The sequence below is a fragment of the Muscardinus avellanarius genome, assembly GCF_963383645.1.
Source record: "Muscardinus avellanarius genome assembly, chromosome: 9".
Taxonomy (NCBI): Eukaryota; Metazoa; Chordata; class Mammalia; order Rodentia; family Gliridae; genus Muscardinus; species Muscardinus avellanarius.
Window position 1 is genome coordinate 29,461,486 of NC_137795.1, and position 17,769 is coordinate 29,479,254.

Here is a 17,769-nt window from a genome sequence, read left to right on the forward strand (position 1 = left end):
AGCTGCCTGCTCTGTATCCCCCAAGTCCCCTGCCAGATCCCCCCATTACTTATTAACAGTCCATTAGATTTGCCACAGTGCAATTTTCCAGCCTGCTGGGCTTCTCATGAATATACAAATGCTTTTTGGGTGTTTCTAACACAGGGAAGCTCAATTAAGCAGGGATTATTTTCCAGAGGCATCAGACTTAGTAGAAAGTAAGTACGACGGAGCAGAATTAACTTTTAAAGTAGGAGGGTTCGGCAGAGGCTTCTGTAGAGGGAAAATTGGCTGAACTAGACAAAGCAAAGGAAAAAAGCCGAGGCACGGGAACATTACTGAGGAAGAAGGAGCGCAACAGGGAAGGAAGTTGAGAGCCCTGGTTGGTGAATTCAGACTAGAGTAAGACTTGTAAGAAACCGCCTATTACCACTCAGAAAACGAAAGGGCTAAGGAAAAGACACTGGACTCAAGGTGCAGATGGAGGTTTCTGCTTTTAAATTGCATTGGTTGTAAAGTTAAAGGACTACGAGTGGCTCTGTGAAGGGAATTCATTTTTTGCTTGATATGCAAAATCTTCAGAGGCAGAATTCTGCCGCTAAATAGCGATGAAGGGCATGGCACTTGGATAATGCATGTTCCAGGCCCCTGAACTCAGCTGACACCCATCTCTCTTCCAAGAATATTTCCATCGTTTCCTCAGCTCCCCTCCCAATTTCAAAATTGAGCTTTTCAGAAAGGGTGTGCTGAGTCTGCCAATAGACCAGCACACTGGTTAGTGTTTAGCAAAATCTGAACAATAGTGATGATTAAAATATCGAAATCTCAGCAGAAGCACTCCTTATCAAAATGGACAGTTATCACTTCCACCAGCTACGCCTAACCCCTAGGACCAAGTCTCCTCCGTGTTAACCTGCACTTCCAAAAATGTCACCTGCCCTACCTGAGAGCGTAGGTCATCCTATCAGGGCGCACTGCTCTCAAAATAATCAGCTTCTGTATTGAACTTTTCTTCTTCCATTCTTGCGGTAATTTTTCTTTTTCTGGGCACTCAGATTCTACCCACTTCCTCCATTGCTTGGCAGATCCTTCCACATCTCGGTCTATGCCTCGGAATTCTTCCATCAGGGCAACTGCCTGTAATGCAGCAGAGAAACAGGTGGGAATAATGGGAACACAGCTCATAGCTCGGGGTGGACTCCAGGCACACAACCTGTGCTGTCTTTCTTTTCCTGCCCTGCTTAGAGGGTGACCTCGAAGGACAACTTCAACTAATCTCCCCGGTTCTCTCTCTTGGGTTTGGGCAATGGTGAGGTGAGGGCCCTAGGAGCCTGGGGAAGGGGAGGGGAGAGAGACAGAAGTGTTTCTTCCCCAACTCTCTCCTGCTGGGATGTCCTTGTTTGGCAGTGATTATGTTCCTCAGCCAAATACCACCTTTTCTACTAGGTTGGCTCTCTTCATTTCTCAGTAGTTCAATAGCCCCTTTCTTCTTTGTTTTCCCTGGTTAACTCTCTTTATCATTCCTGCCCATACTATGAAAATGTAGTTCTTTTTTCTCTGGCAATGAGATTGAACCCAGATTTTGCTCATTGTGCATTCCAGTCAAGTGTTCTACTTAGCTATGTTTTCAGCCTAAACATATATTCTTCATTAAGAATAATATTTCACCCCTTCAAATATGCCACTGGTTTTCACTAAGACCCTGATAGATAACACATCTGAAATTGAGTTCATGATTCCTAAGTGACAACATAACTAAAGATACTAGTCTTTGAGCCAGGTGCATAATTATAATCTTAACTATTCAAGAAGCTGAGGCAGGAGTATTGAAAGTTCAAGGCCAGCTTGAGCAACCAAGCAAGACCCTGTCTCAAAATAAAGAATAAAAAGGGTAAGGGATGGAGTTCAGTGACAGAGTGTTACTGGATTCAATCCCCAGTACCCAAACAAAATAAAACACTAATTTTTAAGAGTATAAATATACTTTAAAATAGAGTGGAACAGTTATCTTCAGTGCATAGAAATGTCTTCTTTTTCGAACAAAGAGAGGGTTAAGGGTTAACATATTTGAACATCATTAAGGAACTCTTGAGCCTAAAAGAATAAACTTTAACAAATGCATCATCTAAAAGAAAAAAAAAAATGGAATGAGTTGATAATTGGATTTGAAGAATGACCCTCACCTTTTCTCCAGAGTATTGTTTAACTTAAAGATTTTACAATGAAAATAAACTACTGTAGTGTATAATTTTCCAAACAATGTAGAAAAAGTAGGGGAATATAATTAAAATATTTTAAATTAATAAAAAGAAAACAAAATGAAGAAACTAGATGGTGTAAATTGAAAAAAATTCATTTATATCACTGGACTTTTATCAAAGGTCTTGACAGATTATACATATTTATTAATAATTTGCCCACTCATGCATAGGTTAAAAGCTCCCTTATTTTTCAATAAGATATTAGCCAATTCAATAAAACAAAGAATAATGAAAGAACATTTCTACAGCGGAAAAAGTGCCTAATATCTCACCTGTACTTTTAAAACTACATTTCTATGTCAGACAGACCTCATATTTGAAATAAGATTTTGAAATTGAGAAACCAGGTTCCTCGTACCTTAAGAGCACTCCATGACTGAGTGGTCAGGAAGTCAACGGGGCTCAGGTAAGTATGTTCAACTGTGAAGCGAAGCAGGAAATCCATTTCAAGGGGATCGATCTCTTTCTTTCTCAACAAAATCTTGGAAATACACAAAATAAAAAAGGATCATTTGGTTTAAACAAGAAAGCAGTCTGCATGGAACCAACACGGCTGAATACAGAGCCATGTCAGCTGAGAATCCTGGCAGGTATCTATTCCAGAGTTGAAATGGAGAATCTTAGATTATTTCCAGGATTTTGAAACCATCATGGAAAATAAAATACAAAATAATTATGGAGTACAGCTCAGTGAGAAAGCACTTGCCTAGCATGTGTGAGGCCCTTGGTTTGATCCCAGCCACAATACAAACAAACAAACAAACAAATTTCAAGGGTTGACTTATTCCAATTCTAACACCTATAGCTATTAGCACTATATATATACTTATACACACACACACACACACACACACACACACACACATATATGTGGTGGTACTGGGGTTCCTGGAAGCCCTTCTACCTCTGGGCTACACTCCCAGACCTATTTTATATTTTTATTTGGAAACAGGGTCTCTTAAGCCAGCAAGGCTGGCTTCTTCGAACCTGCAGTGATCCTCCTGTCTCCGCCTTCCAAGCACGGGGATTACCAGCATGCACTACCACGCCCAGCTTAGCACGATATTTTAAATGTGCTTTATATTTAATCTTCTGCTAGCTTTGAACTTGTCTTAAAACTTGTGATATAAAATGAGAAAGACTCAGATAAATTACTAAACAAGACAGAATTAGTATCACTAATTCTAATGCAGTACTATATTCAATAAACTACAAGGATTAGAGATTATCTGGAGAAAAATCAGAAATTATTTAGTAGATACAGTTAAAGAAACACATCACTAACTGAAATAAACTTTAGACAGTGTGACTGTAGAACTAGTTATAAGTCCATAGTATATTTTGGAGGACACAAAAAAATTCTCTTAATTTCCATGTAGAAACTATAATACTTCACATAGTTAAACAGATGGAATGTTTGAGTTTTATGCTACTAAAATGTTCTTGGTATTTTGTATAATAAGTGTTAACAGGCATTAAAATAACATTTTATTTTATTGGATAATTTTATTAATTTACTTTATGTCAACACATAAGTAATCATACACACAGATAATGAAGAGTGGATTTATATACACTGCCAGGACTTTAGATTATAATTTATCCATGGCTTCTTAGGGGAATGTTTTTCCCGGTTCTGGGGATTGAAACCAGGGCTTTGTACCATGCCAGGCAAGCACTTTTACCACTGAGCAACATCCCCAGCTCCACAGTAACTTCTTATTATTTAATACCAAGTCCTATTTAAATTTTCCCAATTGATATTCTCTGGTAAGAAAGAAAGCAAAAAGAAATATTGAAATGTTATCTTTAAGTCATCAAAAGTTTGGTACCAGACAAATGAAACTGTTATGTGAGATTATCAATGTTAATATTGTATAAATTGCTATAATACTAGATGTCAACCAGTAAGCCAAGCGTGGGAAGGAGGGATGGGGAGGGAATGGGGTGGGGATCGTGGTAGGGGCTAACTGGGCGAGATGTGCATGTATGTCTACAAAAGTATTTTCTTTATACCACTATGATGTATGAATACATTGCACCAATAAAAAATAAATTAAAATAAAAAAAAATAAATTTTCCCAATTGGCTTCATACTGTCATTTAACATTTGTAATGTTGTTTGCTTGTTTTGTGGTACTGGGAATTAAACCCAGGACCTAGAACAAGTAAGGCGTATTACCACAGGGATACAGCCCCAACCCTTTTAAAATTAATTAATTAACTAATCTATTTATTTATGGTACTGGGGACTGAACCCAGGGGCACTGTACCACTAAGCTATACCTTCCCCAGACTTTTTTACATTTTGGTTTTGAGATAGAGTCTTGTCAAATTGCCTGGGCTGGCCTTGAAATTGTGATTTTCCTGCCTCAACCTCCTGAGTATCTGTGATTACAGGCATGTGCCAAAGCACTCGGCAGAAGCTTTAAATAGATGTGTGTCATGCACAGTCATTCCTGCTTCTTTCCTGTTAATTAGCAATAGTTCTAAAGACAAGTATTCATTTTATAATGCCTGTTCATGTTTATCATACACATTTGAAAACATCTATACTCATTTATTATTATTATTATTATTATTATTATTATTATTATTATATTATTTTTTTGTGGTACTGGGAATGGAACCCTTCTACCTCCGGGCTACACTCCCAGACCTATTTTATATTTTTATTTGTAAACAGGGTTTCTTAAGCCAGCGAGGCTGGCTTCAAACCTGCATAATCCTCCTGTCTCCACCTCCCAAGAGCAGGGATTACAAGGGTGCGCTACCATGCCCAGGTACACTCATATATTATTAGAGAACCTAATAGAATCCATGAACATCAGAAATATTGAAAAAAGCTTGGTATGGTAGCACATGCCTGTAATTCCAGTACTTGGGAAGCAAGAGACAGGAGGATCACAGATTCGAGGCCAGCCTGGACACCTTAGTGAGACTCTGTTTCCAAATAAAAAATAAAAAAGGGTTGAGGGAATAGCTCAGAGGTAGAACAATTTTGGCTAAATCCTTGGTACTATTTCCTCCCCCCAAAAAAGGACATTGAAAGAGAATTCACAGCTCATTATTATGCATTGAGGACTTTACAAAATGCCTTCCTTGGGCAAGGTTCTTTGGAAGACACACAACAGGTAAGATGTAAGACAAATCCTTTCCTAAGGTTTGGAGAGATGGAAAAAGCCAAATAGAAAACTAATAAAAGATGACATGCTTATATCATCAGAACATGGGGCTCAGGGCTTTAGGGTTTTCCTTTCTTGTTCTTCCTAAGGATGCCTGTATTTTCAGAAAACCTTTTGCATAGATTCCTATGTAAAAGGGAAGCAGGCACCAGTGAATGGGTATGAATGTCAGACCGAGCTATCTTTAACCATTGTTTTTTTAAAATATTTTGTTTTTAATTGACAAATAATAGTCATACATACATGTGAATTAAGATGTGATGCTCTGGTATATTTACATCATGGAATGGTTAAACCAAGCTATCATATCTACCACTTCATATAGTAATCATTTTTTTTGGCAGTGAGAACATTTAAAATGTAGTATTAAGGCAATTTTGAAATACACAATACAGTATTACTAACTATACACCACAAAATATTATGTAGACTTTGAAAAGAAAATTTTGTCATTTGTGACAACATGAATGAACCATTTTCTGCTTTGTAAAGTTCCTAGGGCCACTCAGGTCTGGATTTATAAGCCTGGAAGGTTCTTTTCAGGACCCAAGAAATCAAGGAGAATGTGTGATTAAGGAGAATGTCCCATCGGGCTGTGGTGGGAGTGTAACATGCACAACCACCCAAACCAAAGCGCCGAGACCCGGGAGGTTCTTGTGTGCTCCAGTTCACTGTGGGAAACTCAAGATCTCTTTGTGCTACCAAGTGGACTCCACAAAGATGTGTCTGCTTTCCTTCAGCAGAAATAAAATATATGATACACAGAGGCATCTGCCTGTGATTCTGGGGATGTTTCGAGTGACTGAGCTCCTCACCTGAAAAGCCATTTGGGACAGGAAGGTGAGCTTGTCCTTCTCAAACAGTGCCTGGCTGGTGTAGAGGAAGACAGCATGGGTGATGCTATCCATGAGGACAGAGATGCGCCCCTGTGGGTCCTCCACCTTGTCAGCCAGTTCGACTGCTCTGTGGAATAGCATGTTGAAAGCCTGGGAAATTTAAATGTGACCATTATTTATTTATTTATGGCTGGTGGCCAGGGACCAGAGGTCAAAGATGCATACTAAAGACTAATTTGCCCCTAGTGAGGAAGGGTCTTCATCCCTTGTCAGTGCTGAAGAATCTTTAGAAGATGGACTTTCACCCTTCATCAACCCTTAAGATTAAGGGACCCAAGTCTCAGAGAGGAAAAATGAGGTACGATAGGAAAAATAAAAATAGGTAGAAAAGAGACAAACTGGAAAGGAAGGAGAAATTATAGTTTTAAAGTCTAGAAATTTTATAATCCTTATCTTTACCCTACAGGCCCAGTTCTTTCTTAGGCAAAAATCTCCAATAGGCCCACACTTTTAACCATAGTGGCCCATCTCCCCACCAGGGATTCCTGAGATGCTTGGTAAACAAAGGATCCATAAGGGAGGTCTGACACTTGGTCCAGCTCAGGCACCACCCACTGAGGATTCTGAGGTTCCAGACCTCCACCTTTGCTGTGTGCCCCTACCCACCACCCCCTCACGAGGGTCTCCCATCAAAGAAGAAATGTGAGGTTCTAAAGGTGCTCTTTCTCATTCTTGAGATTGGAACTTGTATCTCACTTTCCTAAATAAACCGTGATCTTTGTCTCTGAATAAAAATAAAAAAAGACTCATATGCTTTGCAGTGTCCATATTTGGGTCAAGGTAAAATCTAACAATGACAGATACAGACAGTAAACACTGTGCACACCTATATTCCCAGTCATTCAAGAGACTAAGTCAGGAAGAGTGCAAGCTCAAGACCAGCCTCAGCAACTTAGTGAGCCCTCGTCTCGAAATAAAAAAAAAATTAAAGTTTGGGGATATAGTTCAATGGTAAAGTTTCTCTGGGTTCAATCTTCAGGATTGGAAAATAAAACAAAAACATGATTTTTTTCTCTTAGGTTTTAGATGGTTTATATGCTCTCTTTTTGGGTTCTATATGTTCTCTCTTTAGGTTCTTGATGGTTCACTTTGCTTCACAGAAGCTTTTTCATCTGATGTAATCTTATTTATTAATTTTTATTTTTATTTTCTGATTTTTGAGGCCTATTAATGAAGTCTCTACTGGTGGTGTCTATGTTGGAGGGTTGATCCTATGCTCCTTTTTTTTTTATGTGGGTCTGGGGATGGAACCCAGGGACATTTGACCTCTGAGCTACACCCCCTGCCCCCTAATTTTATTCTTTATTTTGAAACTGGGTCTCAATGAGTCACAAAAGGCCTCACTAAGTAGCTGAGGCTGTCCATGAACCGTGATCCTCCGGTCTCAGCCTCCCGAATGCTGGGATTACAAGCGTGCGTTACCATGCCTGGTTCTATGCTCTCTTCTAGTAGTTGCAAAATCTCTGGTCTAATTTCTAGGGTTTTTTTTTTTTTTATCCATCTTGAGTTAGACTCTTGCAGGATGAGAGGTTGGTGTTTAATTCCATTTTTCTACAAATGGATAATCAGTTTTCATAATACCATTTGTTGAAAAGCCTATCTTTTCTTTAGCATATGTTTTTGGCCTCCTGATCAAAAATCCAGTGGCTATAAGTATGAGGGTTTACTTCTTCTTTCCTTCTTTCTTTTTCCTTTCCTTTTCTTGTCTCTTGAATAAGAGACAAGAACTCAAAATACTTAATATTAAAACAACAACAACAACAACAACAAAGAACCCAGTAAAAAAGGGTAATGGATCTGAATAGATACTTCTCAAAAAATGAAAAAATATATATACATAAACATATAAATATACATACATATATATATTCAACATCATTAGCAATCAGGAAGATGCAAATCAAAATCATTGAGATTCTACATAACTCCAGCAGAATGGCAATCATTAAGAATACAAACAAAAGCCAGGCATCATGGTGCATGCTTGTAATCACAGCATTTGGGAGGCTGAGACAAGAGGATTGCAGTTTGCGGCCAGCCTCAGCTACTTAGTGAGGTCCTTTGCAAATCAGTGAGACCCTGTTTCAAAATAAAGAATAAAAAGTAGGGCTGAGGAAGTAGCTTGGAGGTAGAATGCTCCTGGGTTCCATCTCCAATACAAAAAAAAAATGCAAACAATAATAAACATTGGCAAGGATGTGTGGAAATAGTAACCCTTATACACTGTTGGTAGGACTGAAAATTAGTGCAGCCACTATGGAGATCAGTATGGGGGTTCCTTAAAAGGCTGGGAATGGAGCTAACATATGACTTAGTTGTTATGGTCAGATAGAGAATGTCCCCTGAAGAGCTCAGGGTTGATAGAGGTAAGCCATGAGGGTTATAATATCAAAAGTAGATAAATCCATTGTGATGAAGTTATCTGGGTGGTATTCTAGGCTAGTGGGGTGTGGCTAGAGAAGGTGGTGTCTGGGGGTGTAGCGTTAAAAACTGTGCTTGTGTTTTTGAGTCTCCTGGCTTGTTTGCTCTCTGCTTCTAGCCGCATGATGTGAGATCAAAGCTTTTGTATGCTCTCTCTCTCTTCTTGCCATCATGCCCTGAGCTTCAGACCACGGCCTCACATGGACTGAATCCACAATTTCCAAAGAATGTGAGCAATTAAATCTTCTTTCTTCTAAATTGTGTGGCCAAGTCTTTTGGGTTATAGCAGTAAGCATGTTGACTGAGCCACAAGCCATATCACTCTTGGTGATGTTACAAAGGTGAGTTTACCATTATTGAAGTCATATTATGGTTACAGGAATGTGTGCATCTTCATATTTATAGAGGCACAATTCATGATAGTCGAACCATGGAACCATCAACAGATGAACGGATAATGAAATCATGCCATGTACACACAATGGAATTTTACTTAGCCATAAAAAAGAACACAATCATGTCATCTGCAAGAAAACAGATGGAACTTGAGAATATTATACTACTTAAGACTAGCCAGTCACACAAAGAAGTTAAAGATAACTTGGAAAACAAGATGAATTTCAGATAAAAGAGGGGAAATATTAGTGGAATGGGGGAGTGGGCTTCTGGGAGAGAGGAGAAAGAGAACTGGTGATGGAATCAATTCAAATAATTCTTTATTCATACATGAAGTTATCTTTATCAAGGTAAATATTATCTGGGGAACAGGGAAGGATCCAGAGGGAAGCACACCCAGAGGGAATGCAGTGTTACATGTATGATTCTACTACCCTAAACCTCTCTAATATGTATAAGTAAAAGGTATCATTAAACCAAACCAAAACAAAACAAAAAATCTGCTGGTCATCATGAGTGAACACTGACCACAAGCAGAACAATGTCATGTATGTAGCACAGGCTTTGAAATCCAAGAGTCACAGGCTGAGATCCTGGCTCTTACAATGATAAAATATCAATTCTTGAGTAACTTATTCAAGATCTGAAAATGTTAGTTTTTTTTCCCCCAATGAAAGTAGCATTATAAGCCGGGCATGGTGGAACATGCTTGTAATCCCAGCATTTGGGAGGCTGAGACAGGAGGATCCCAGTTTGCATACAGCCTTAGCTACTTAGTGAGGCCCTCAGTAACTTAGTGAGACCCTGTTTCAAAATAAAGAATAATTAAAAAAAAATAGGGCAGGAGGTGTAGCTTGGAGGTCAAATGCCCCTGGGTTCCATCCCCAGGCCCGCAAAAATAAATAAATAAATAAATAAATAAATAAATAAATAAATAAATAAATATAAAGAAAGAAAGTAACATTATATACTTTATCAGGATAATACACTGTTAAAATAATACAAAACTGGGCATGGTGGCACATGCTTGTAATCCCAGCATTTGGGAGGCTGAAACGGGAGGGTCACTGTTCATGGACAGCCTCAGCTACTTAGTGAGGCTCTTTGCAACTCAATGAGACCCTGTTTCAAAACAAAGAATAAAAAAATAGGGCTGGGGGTGTAGCTAGGAGGTAGAATGCTCCTGGGTTCCATTCCCATTACTGCCAAAAAAGAAAAAAGAAAAGAAAAAAGAAAAACATATAATCCAAACTAGCTGGATGTGGTGGCGCATGTTTGTAATCCCAGAATTCAAGAGGCTGAAACAGGAGGATCTTGTGTGGCTACTTAGTGAGGTCCTTTGTAACTCAGTGAGAGCCTGTTTCAAAGTAAAGAATAAAAAAGCTGGGCTGAGGGTGTAGCTTGGAGGTGGAATGCCTTTGGGTTCCATCCTTAGTACCTAGTACCATACACACAAAATAAGATCCAAATTATAAAAGTGCCTTGCATATATAGTAGTGGTTAAATTGATGGTTAATCTTATTCTTTCCTCATCTTTGTTAAATAAAAATAAACAGAAAACAAAACAAAAAAGAAATCTCTAAGATTCCTACATTTTCAAAAATAGGAGCCTCAAGGAAAATTCTCTTATATTTTCATAAGCTGTCAAGACTGCTTAGAAATAATACACACACATGATATGACGTCACATAAGAGTTCACCTCAGAGCCTTACTGAGAATTGTAAATGAAAGCTCCTGAGAACAGGGCGGCTTTTGTTGGTATTGTTAACTAGATCCTTATGACTCCTCCCTGGTTATACCTACTGCTTAGAAATAAATTCCCAATTTCCAGAAACTCACTGAAACTTATTTTTATTTTCCTAAGCATGTTCAGGATTACCTTCAAAGAGAACTGATAGATGGGGTTGATTTTTCTGAGGTCATTAATAACAAAATAAAGAAGAGACGCTCTTGCTGCCACGGGTCGGTAACATTCTCGGGCTTCATTGATTTTTCTCTCGTTTTCTTTGGCTTCAATCACCTATGGTAAGATCAAACAAAATGAGCAACTTTCTCCTCATATTCTCCAATCATCCCCAAGTAATGAGACCATATTTGAAATGAGAAAGAATTTATTCTGAATATTTGATTTAGCTTTTCTAAAATTATCAAATTCACATTTAAAATTTTTTTTTTATAAACTGAGTTTCAGTGATAATGGACATAAATACAGCTGCTTTTTAGATCTTAGATTTAAACAAACCTAATTGGTTTTAGTCCTACAGACTGTTTCTGAGTAATGTCACCTTCCTGCCCTCCCATCCTCTGTCTTTCAGGGCTTAATAACCCAGCTCTATCACCTCCCAGGGATGGCTCTTAAAAGTCGGCTGGGTCAATTTGATGCCAATAACTTTATTAGGCAACAAGGTATATAAAAGTGGCCAAGGTCAATATTACAGCCAATGGCTAAGCTTATTAAAACACTTTTATACAATGACTTTCATGACTATTTAATTCTGACTGCATCTGGTCACCCCTATGTTCATATATTACCACTTATTTTTTTATAAATTATCCTCTAGGAACATTCAGAGAGATAATTAAAAGAAAAAAAGCCCACCACCACTGACCAATCTACTCATTTTTGTTCAAAGATTAAATATCTTGAGCTGGGCGTGGTGGCGCGTGCTTGCAATCCCAGCATTAGGGAGTCTGATACAGGAGGGTACGGTTTGTGGACAGCCTCAGCTACTTAGTGAGACCCTCTGCAACTTAGTGAGACCCTGTTTCAAAATAAAGAATAAAAAACCAGGACAGGAGGTGTAGCTTGGAGGTCGGATGCCCCTGAGGTTCCATCCCTAGACACACACACACACACACACACACACACACACACACACACACACATCTCTTTCTTTTATCTATGGCTTTACAAGATACAGTATTTTCCCCAAACATTTCTATAGACTTCACTCATAATTTCTATATATATAAGGAAATAAAATGTAGACTAGAGAGAGGAGTCACTGGATGGCAATCTGGTAAGAGAGGAAGTGATACTCTAAGAGACAATTAGAAGTTAACTTTGGGGACTTCCGAGAAGATGGCGACCGAGAAAAGCAGGGCTTAAGAGTCCCGCTAACAACCAATCTCCATTACCACAAAAAGAGCGCCTTTCATAGCCAGAAAACACCATCACCAGAAAAACAAAAAAACCACCAGGCTCCAGAGAGAAAGCGGACTGAGAACAGAGCTCAGGGCCACAGAAGAGACACACGCGCCCGAGGACGCGGCAGCAGCGCCATACTGCCGGCGGCAGCGGCGAACTCAGCAGACGGCTACAGCAAGCCGAGGTGAGCCGATGCGGAACAGCCAGGCGGGATCTTTCGGCGCAGACAGCATTTAAAGCTCCCAGTGGCTGAGCTCAGCACACGCTGCAGGGATTCAGAGTGAAAATCAAAACCAGAGAAGAAAAAATACGCCAGCCTCATGGCCGAGGGCGTGGCAGAGGCGCCATATTGCCACCGGCGGCGGCAGCAGCAGTGAATTCACCGAGTCCAGTACAGCTACATCTACGTACTCAAGAACAGTGAGTCAAATTGCGGGCCACAGAGGAGAAATCCCAGTATTGTGCCTCCTGGGACTTGACCCAGTGAGGGAGTGGTGGTGGCAGAGATATCACACCATAGGAGAGCGTGCAACCTGGCACCCCCCATAGTTTAAAGCAGCCTCTATCGACTCCCTGGGTCGGAGACTCTGTGATACAACCCAGTACAGGAGTAGTAGGGTCTGAGATAATACAGACTTGAGATCCAGAGCACCTTAAGTGAAGCCATAGTGACCCAAGGGAAGAACCCAGAGAAGGCACAAACCTCCGAAATCATGGGAAAGAGGAATAACACTGGAGTAATGAATGTGCACAACCCCACAACATCAGAACCTGATAAAACAGAAAATCAGAGATTTCTAGAAGATCAAATCAGGAAAATAACTGTAGAAATAATAGAGGTGCTTCGAAAAGAACTCAGAGAGAGCCAAAAAGAGATAAAGGATGCAATTAATGAAGTAAAGGCCTCAATTCAAAGCACAAACAACCGATTAGACCACATGGAGAACAGAATCTCGCTCTTAGAAGATGAGCAATCCAAAAATGAATGCATAGTTTCTAATCTAGAAAAAGATATCCAACAGCAGGAATCTGACATTGAAGAAATATGGGCCCATCTTAAGAGAGCTAACCTAAGAATAATTGGAATAGAGGAGGGAAAAGAAAGTGATACCAAAGGGATCAACAATCTCTTCAAGGAAGTAATAGCAGAAAATTTTCCAAATAAAGAGCAAGAGGTTGATACACAGATCCAGGAAACTTATAGGACTCCCTTTAGACAGGATCGGAGAAGAGGATCCCCACGCCATATAATTGTCAAAATGACCAATGTGGAAGCCAAGCAGAGAATCTTAAAGGCAACAAAAACAAAGGGCCAAGTGACATTCAGAGGCAAACCAATTAGAATCACTCCAGACTTCCCAAACCAAGTCATGAGAGCCAGAAGGGCTTGGAGTAACATATTCCAAACTCTGAAAGAAAACAACTTATAGCCAAAAATTTCCTATCCAGCAAAACTTTCTATCAAATTAGATGGAGAAATAAGAAGCTTCCATGACAAACAGAAACTGAAGGAATTTATGTCTTCAAAACCAGCGCTAGAGAAAATACTCAAAGAGATTAACTACAAAGAAGAAATAGGTAACACTCACCAGAACCAGAGAAACAAGAGTTTCCATCCAACAGACAACTAAGATTGGTTATCTGTGGAGATTCATTATTTATGTTAGTCTTTTACCTATCTCTAAGTTGTATTGTTTGCCTTTATTGTTGTTAATTTTTAGGATTTCTAGTTGGAATATTAATATACCTTCAGATATAGAATTTGGAAATATTTTATCCAATTCTATTAGTAACTTTTAACTCTGTTTACATTGTCTTTGGATATACAATATTTTCTTTTATTTTTTAGGGAGTTTGTATATTCTTCTGTTGCCTGTGCCATTGAAATCATATCCAAGAAATCACTGCCAATTTCAATGTTGTGAGGTTTTATGACCCAGATTTTCTCCTAAAAGTTTATAGTCTTAAGATTTATATTTAGGTCTTTTATCTAGTTTGAGTTAATACTTGTATGTGGGATTAGGTAAGGGTCCAATTCTATTCTTTTCCATGTAATTATAATTTTTCAACAATATTTAGTTAAAAGATTATTATTTCCACCACCAAATCTTCGTGGAAACCTTGTCAAAAATAACTTGACAATATAGGGAAGAAGTTAGCTCTAGGCTTGTATTTAACTCCAATGGCCTATATATCTGCCTTTAGAACAGTACTACACTGTTTCAATTATTGTAGCTTTATATGGTTTGAAATCAGAAAATATACATCTTCTAGCTTTGTTTTTGCTTCGAGATTGTTTTGGGTATCTAGAGTCCATATTCCATATCAGGATAGATTTTTTTCTGAAAAATAAATATATGATAGTTTCACCTAAAAAAAAGAAAAAAATATTCTCTGGTAAGAAAGAAAGCAAAAAGAAATATTGAAATGTTATCTTTAAGTCATCAAAAGCTTGGTATCAGACAAATGAAACTGTTATGTGAGATTATCATTTTTAATTTTGGATAAATTGCTATAATACTAGATGTCAACCACTAAACCAAGCATGGGAGGAAGGGATGGGGAGAGAATGGGGTGGGGATCGGGTGGGGGCTGACTGGGTGATGTGTGCATGTATGTCTACAAAAGTTTGTATCCCACTATGATGTATGAATACAGTGCACCAATAAAATAAAATTAAAAAAAAAAGAAGTTAACTTTGAAGCTAAGACTTAATTTACTTAATTGCCCTAATCTTTACCATCTTAGGAGCCACTTAGGATTCACTTTTCTAAAAGGAGAGGGTAATCTGGGATTCCATTCCCTTGCTTTATTTAAGACACATATATTTGATGTATGATGATACAGCTTCTTCTGGGTAATTAATAGATTACTAAGTAATAAGGAGAGTCCAGAAAGCAAACAAGGGTCTAATTTTGACTTTGAGATGACAGAATGTTACGGGGCAAGGGCCACTTGTGAAAGTCTTATGTATACACCGTGCATGTGCCGCACTTGGTCTCATACCCCTCGTTTAGCAGGAAGCCTACTCAATGAAAACTTTTACCAGCTTTCAGGAAATACCACTTTCCCACGGTGAACAATACATCTGAGTAACAGCAGGAGACCATCCCTTGCTGTCTCTTGCCACTGCAGGCCTATGAACAAAAGTCCAGCTCCAGGGAGTTCCCTGTAACATCCAACAGGCTGGGAAAATTGTGGCGAGAATATCGGATATTAGTTTGCCTGAGCAGAATATTAAGCTCATATATATGAGCTTAATATTATCACATAATATCACATAAGCCAGTTGTCTCCAATTTTCTTTAAATTTGAATATTTGAGAGAAATAATAGTCTGACAGAATCATTTTTTTGGGGGGAGTGGTACATATCCAGATTTTCCTTTTTGTACTTCTACTGGTGCGTGGTAATGATCCATCACAGTGAGATTCAACGTGACACAAACACATGCACAGACACTTGGTGTTTCCCGCCTGACCCCAGCCGGCTCCTCCTCATTCTGTGCACATAGTAGTGAGATAGGTAGTGATCCCTTTGTACGGACATAGCATTATTTGATCTCTTTCCTTCATCAATTCTGCCCCTGCCTACCTCCCCCAAGCCCCTTCTACTATTCTACTGGTTTATCTCCCTGTTTGTCTGGAGTCTTTTTTGTTTCATATTTTCTCTCTAGCTTCCCCATATAAAATAAAACAAAACACCCTTGACTTTTTGCAACTGGCGGATTTCACTTAGCATAGTATTCTCTAATTCTACCCATCCTCCGACAAATGGCATAATTTTGTTCTTCTTCATGGCTGCGTAAAATTCTACTGTGTGTATATATACCATATTTTCTTTATTCCACTGTATGCATATACCATCTTTTCTCTTTCCATTCATCTGTTGATGGACACCTAGGTTAGTTTCATAGCTTGGCTATTGTGAGTTGTGCTGCTGTATACTTGGATATGAATGTATCACTATAGCATTCTGACTAATTCTTTTGGAAAGATACTGAGAAGTGCTATATTTGGGTCCTATGGTGATCCCACTTCTAGTCTTTTGAGGAACCTCCATAATGGTTACAGTCATTCGCAGCCACACCAGCAGTATATAAGAGTTCCTAAGTTCCCATATCCTTGCCAACATTTATTATTGTTTGTATTCTTGATGAGTGCCGTTCTAACCAGAGTTAATTTTGATCTGTATTTCCCTGATTGGTAATGATGTTGAACATTTTTCATATATTTATTGGCCATTTGTATTTATTCTTTTGAGAATTGTTTATTCAACACAATTGCCCATTTTTATTGAGTTGTTTTTTAGTATTTCGAATGTCTGGGTCTCTGTCAAATAAAAAGTACAAGTTCAAGCTGGGCGTCGTGGCGCACGCTTGTAAGCCCAGCATTCGGGAGGCTGAGACTGGAGGATCGCAGTTCGCAGACAGCCTCAGCTACTTAGTGAGGCCCTCTGCAACTTACTGAGACCCTGTTTCAAAATAAAAAATAAAACATAGGGCAGGGGCTGTAGCTCGGAGGTCAAATGCCTCTGGGTTCCATTCCCAGACCCGCAAAAAAAAAAAAAAATAAAAATAAAAATAAATAAATAATAAAATAAGTACAAGTTCAACAGTCTCCATCTTTACTCTAAATTCCATACTATCCAATTTTGGGGGGCACTTTGTTACTTGACCTGAATTCCACAACGTGTCATATCTCTCAGAGGAATTACCAGGATTGTTTACACTGTCACCCTGAGCATTTCATTCAGGCAGAGCATTAAAACCCGCCAGGCCTCCCTCGCCCTTTCCTACCTTGCGCTCTATCTCGGCCACGGTGGCCTTCGTGGTCTCCAATCTCTCCACCAGGTTGGTGTCATCCAGGAAGCTTCCCTGTGCCGCAGACAGGTGCAGCAGCAAGTCATCCTCCAGGTGCTTCAGCTCTATCTTACAGTCATTTTGGTGCTTTGTCAAAACCAACTAATATAAACCAAGAAATGGGAGAAATGGTGACTTTCCTTCACAAATTTCTGAGTTTGGGATATGTATAATAAAACACGCTAAATATTAAAACTAGATGGATCATAACTTTTAAAACTTCGAAAACACATTAAGATGTGATTGGACTCCAACATCCAGAGTATAAGCCTTTGTCATAGGCTTTTTTTTTTTTTTTTTTACAACATGAACCTCTAGGAAGAATCTATTTAAGAATATTAAACACTTCTGTTTTCCACGGTGATATATAAAGAGCTTGGAAGACTCATTTCCATTCTCATGATATGAAAAAGCTAAGCAATAATTCTTTCACCTTAGAACTGAGGTCAGAGGGCAAAGTACCCCCTGAAAACTGGACAGGCAAAGACAGAGAACTACTATTGGAACATTTAAAACCATTACTGGCTACTTGCTAGAGGCAGAAATTGAGAGCTAAACTCTTTGGGCTCCCCACACTTTTGTTTTACCTTTAGAAGCCCCGCCAGGTTCAAAGAAAAATCAA

The 17,769-nt window shown here is 38.9% G+C and overlaps 1 protein-coding gene across 2 annotated transcripts in view; it reads right to left on the minus strand.

The window, feature by feature from the left end:
- DNAH11 (dynein axonemal heavy chain 11) overlaps positions 1 to 17,769 on the minus strand; it is a gene marked incomplete at its 5' end in the record, with an annotated part of 386,720 nt that overhangs the window by 35,934 nt on the left and 333,017 nt on the right. For both annotated transcript variants that reach the window (XM_080701838.1, XM_080701837.1), the window contains 5 exons: positions 923 to 1,116; positions 2,599 to 2,721; positions 6,241 to 6,411; positions 11,019 to 11,159; positions 17,085 to 17,249. In XM_080701838.1, coding sequence (XP_080557964.1) covers positions 923 to 1,116; positions 2,599 to 2,721; positions 6,241 to 6,411; positions 11,019 to 11,159; positions 17,085 to 17,249 — 794 coding nt within the window. The remainder of the gene's footprint in view (positions 1 to 922; positions 1,117 to 2,598; positions 2,722 to 6,240; positions 6,412 to 11,018; positions 11,160 to 17,084; positions 17,250 to 17,769) is intronic.